Source organism: Frankliniella occidentalis, unplaced genomic scaffold (assembly GCF_000697945.3).
Source record: "Frankliniella occidentalis isolate FOCC.00 unplaced genomic scaffold, Focc_3.1 Scaffold209, whole genome shotgun sequence".
NCBI classification, from domain to species: Eukaryota; Metazoa; Arthropoda; class Insecta; order Thysanoptera; family Thripidae; genus Frankliniella; species Frankliniella occidentalis.
Window position 1 is genome coordinate 71,165 of NW_026267335.1, and position 2,351 is coordinate 73,515.

Here is a 2,351-nt window from a genome sequence, read left to right on the forward strand (position 1 = left end):
TACCCCCCCCCCCATATGTGCACCATCCACTCACCATTTCTCTGTAGTTGGGGTAGAAGGTCTGCTCGATGAGCGGGAAGTTCTCCTTGCCGAGCCGCCGCTGAAGCTGCAGCAGGTGGCCGAACACCCACGGCTTGTCCTGCGGACAGGGGAGAGTACGGGCGCATCGTGAGCGGTGAGATCTACTCGGCGGTGGCAGCGCGAGGGAGCGCACGCAGGGTGACCGCGAGTCACGCGTGCGAGACGCACAGCAGGCGGCACGCGAGGCGGCGCGCGCCGGGGCCGCAGGCAGCCCACCGCACGCCGCAGCGCGCTGGGCCTCGGCACGAGGCGCACACCCACCTGGAAGTTGTACACGGCCGTGAGCGAGTTGACGGAAGGGATGCCGCCAAACTTCAATCCCAGCAGAACGTTGACAAAGCTCTCGCCGGCGTCGCGCAGATTCTGACGGATGAGGAGGAAGTCGGGTCGGAACGACCTGCAAGAAGGGAGGGAAATAGAGGGTATCAGTTCCAGATGCGTTTACATAGTGAAACAACAAAAAAAAAAAAAAAAATGCGGAAAGAGATCCGATCTTACCTCATGACCTTGGTGCCGTTCCTGTACACGGCCATGCTGACGTGGCAGCCCGTCTCCACATTGGACGTCAGCGACAGCTCCCGGAACTCGGCCTGCTCCACCCGTATGTCCCAGTCGCCGTGGAGACGCCGTCCCCGGAAGTACTTGGACCTGGAACACGCATCCGTGGTAAGGGAAGGGTAGATAACCTCGCAGTAACCTAGGTTACGCCCGTCGTCGGGCGAGCCGGCGGGGTCGCAGTGTACCTGCGCCGTGCCAGTGCTCCCGCCACGCCCTACGAGGCGTGAGGGGGCTGCCAGCGACACGTCCGTGGGCCGGAAGGACCAATAAGGAGCCAACCACTTCCCCTCCCCTCTCTCGCCGCCGGTCTCGCCCCCTTTGGCCGTTTCATCGCCCGCTTTTTCAGCCTGTGCCAACCCCCGCACTCCGCACGTCACCCACCCCGCCACGTCGTCTGCTGCTCCCGTCGTGTTTCACAGCAGGCGGGTTTTATCACCCCCAACCTCAACCCCTCCTCTCTCTCCCCTATGGCCGTCCCCGACCCCCTGCCGCCGCCGCCGACCCCGGCGCCGCCAGGCCAGGCCGGGCATGGCATCGCCGGAACATAACGCGTGGACCAAACTCGCAAATCCCCCGCGGAGTCCGCCCCCGTCCGCCCCCGTCCGCCCCACTCCACCCGTCAGGCCAGTCTGGGACTCGTCCGGGACCCGTCGCGGCTGCAAACTTTACTCCGCATACGGTCGAGAAGCATAATCACTTTCCGAAACCACGAGCCCCGCAATCACGTTCATGAGGCCCAGGCCCGGCCCAGCGTTGCCCCCTCCCCCCAACCATTTCGCGGCCCAAGGTAGGCCTAGCAACCCCCCCGGCCCGCACGCAGCTGCCGCCTCCGACTCCCCGAGGGGGCATGCCACCCCCTCTATGACCGAGGAAGAGGGGTAATGGCATTAGCCGGGGCGTCTTGGCAAAGAGGAGGAGGATCGGCAGCAGAGCGGGTGGGGAGGGGAGGGACGCCGTCGGGACAAGCTGCCCCCTCTGCTCAGTTAGGACCCGCAGCCCGCAGCTAACGCCCCGCCCAGCAGAGCCTCGCCCCGCCACGGCCCGAGAATGACCGCGGCGGCGATAGAGCGGCGGGAGGGGGGCACCGCGACCTGGCGGCAGCGGCGGGTCGGGCCGGGCCAAAGCGGTCGCAAATCTATTTAGCTTCTGGTCGGGAAGTGGCAAGTTCCGTCTCCGGCCGCCTGCCGCCGTCTCCTCCCCCTTGCCCTGCCCCTCCTATACCTCCCCGTGACGCTGACGGCGGCGGCTCTCGTCCAGGCCACTTCGCCTCCTTCGGCACCGCCATCGCCGTCCCGCCTCGCTCACCCCCCACCGCCCCAGTGCCATCCGTCGGTAGAGATCTCCACCGGGATGACAGGCGCGGTGCTAACTTTTATGACCGGATCGCTGCGCCTACTTCCCCCTCCCCCCAGCCACCCCTACTCCACGACGCGGCCGCGAGGCCCGCCTGCGGTCCGGGGGGTGGGGGTGGGGGAGACAGACAGCAGCGAGGTCGGCGCAGAATCCGACGGGGAACGGACGGCGAGGCGCCGCTAGAGGATGCATCGAATGGCATCATTGGCGTCTCCTTCCCCGATCCTTCCCCCTTTCTCTCTAGCCCACTCTTGTCGCCCCTCTCCTCCCCCACCGGCCCCGCGGGATATGGAGAGAGAGGCGTGCGTGCAACAGTCCTCACGGCTCAATCCTACCCCCTATCCCCCCTTCTCCCCCCC

General features: G+C 66.6%; 1 protein-coding gene across 1 annotated transcript in view; it reads right to left on the reverse strand.

The window, feature by feature from the left end:
• LOC113202187 (synapsin) overlaps positions 1 to 2,351 on the reverse strand; it is a gene marked incomplete at its 5' end in the record, with an annotated part of 29,505 nt that overhangs the window by 18,136 nt on the left and 9,018 nt on the right. Inside the window, 3 exons of the mRNA XM_052272519.1 lie at positions 35 to 139; positions 343 to 478; positions 580 to 729. Of these exons, the coding sequence (XP_052128479.1) occupies positions 35 to 139; positions 343 to 478; positions 580 to 729 (391 nt within the window). The remainder of the gene's footprint in view (positions 1 to 34; positions 140 to 342; positions 479 to 579; positions 730 to 2,351) is intronic.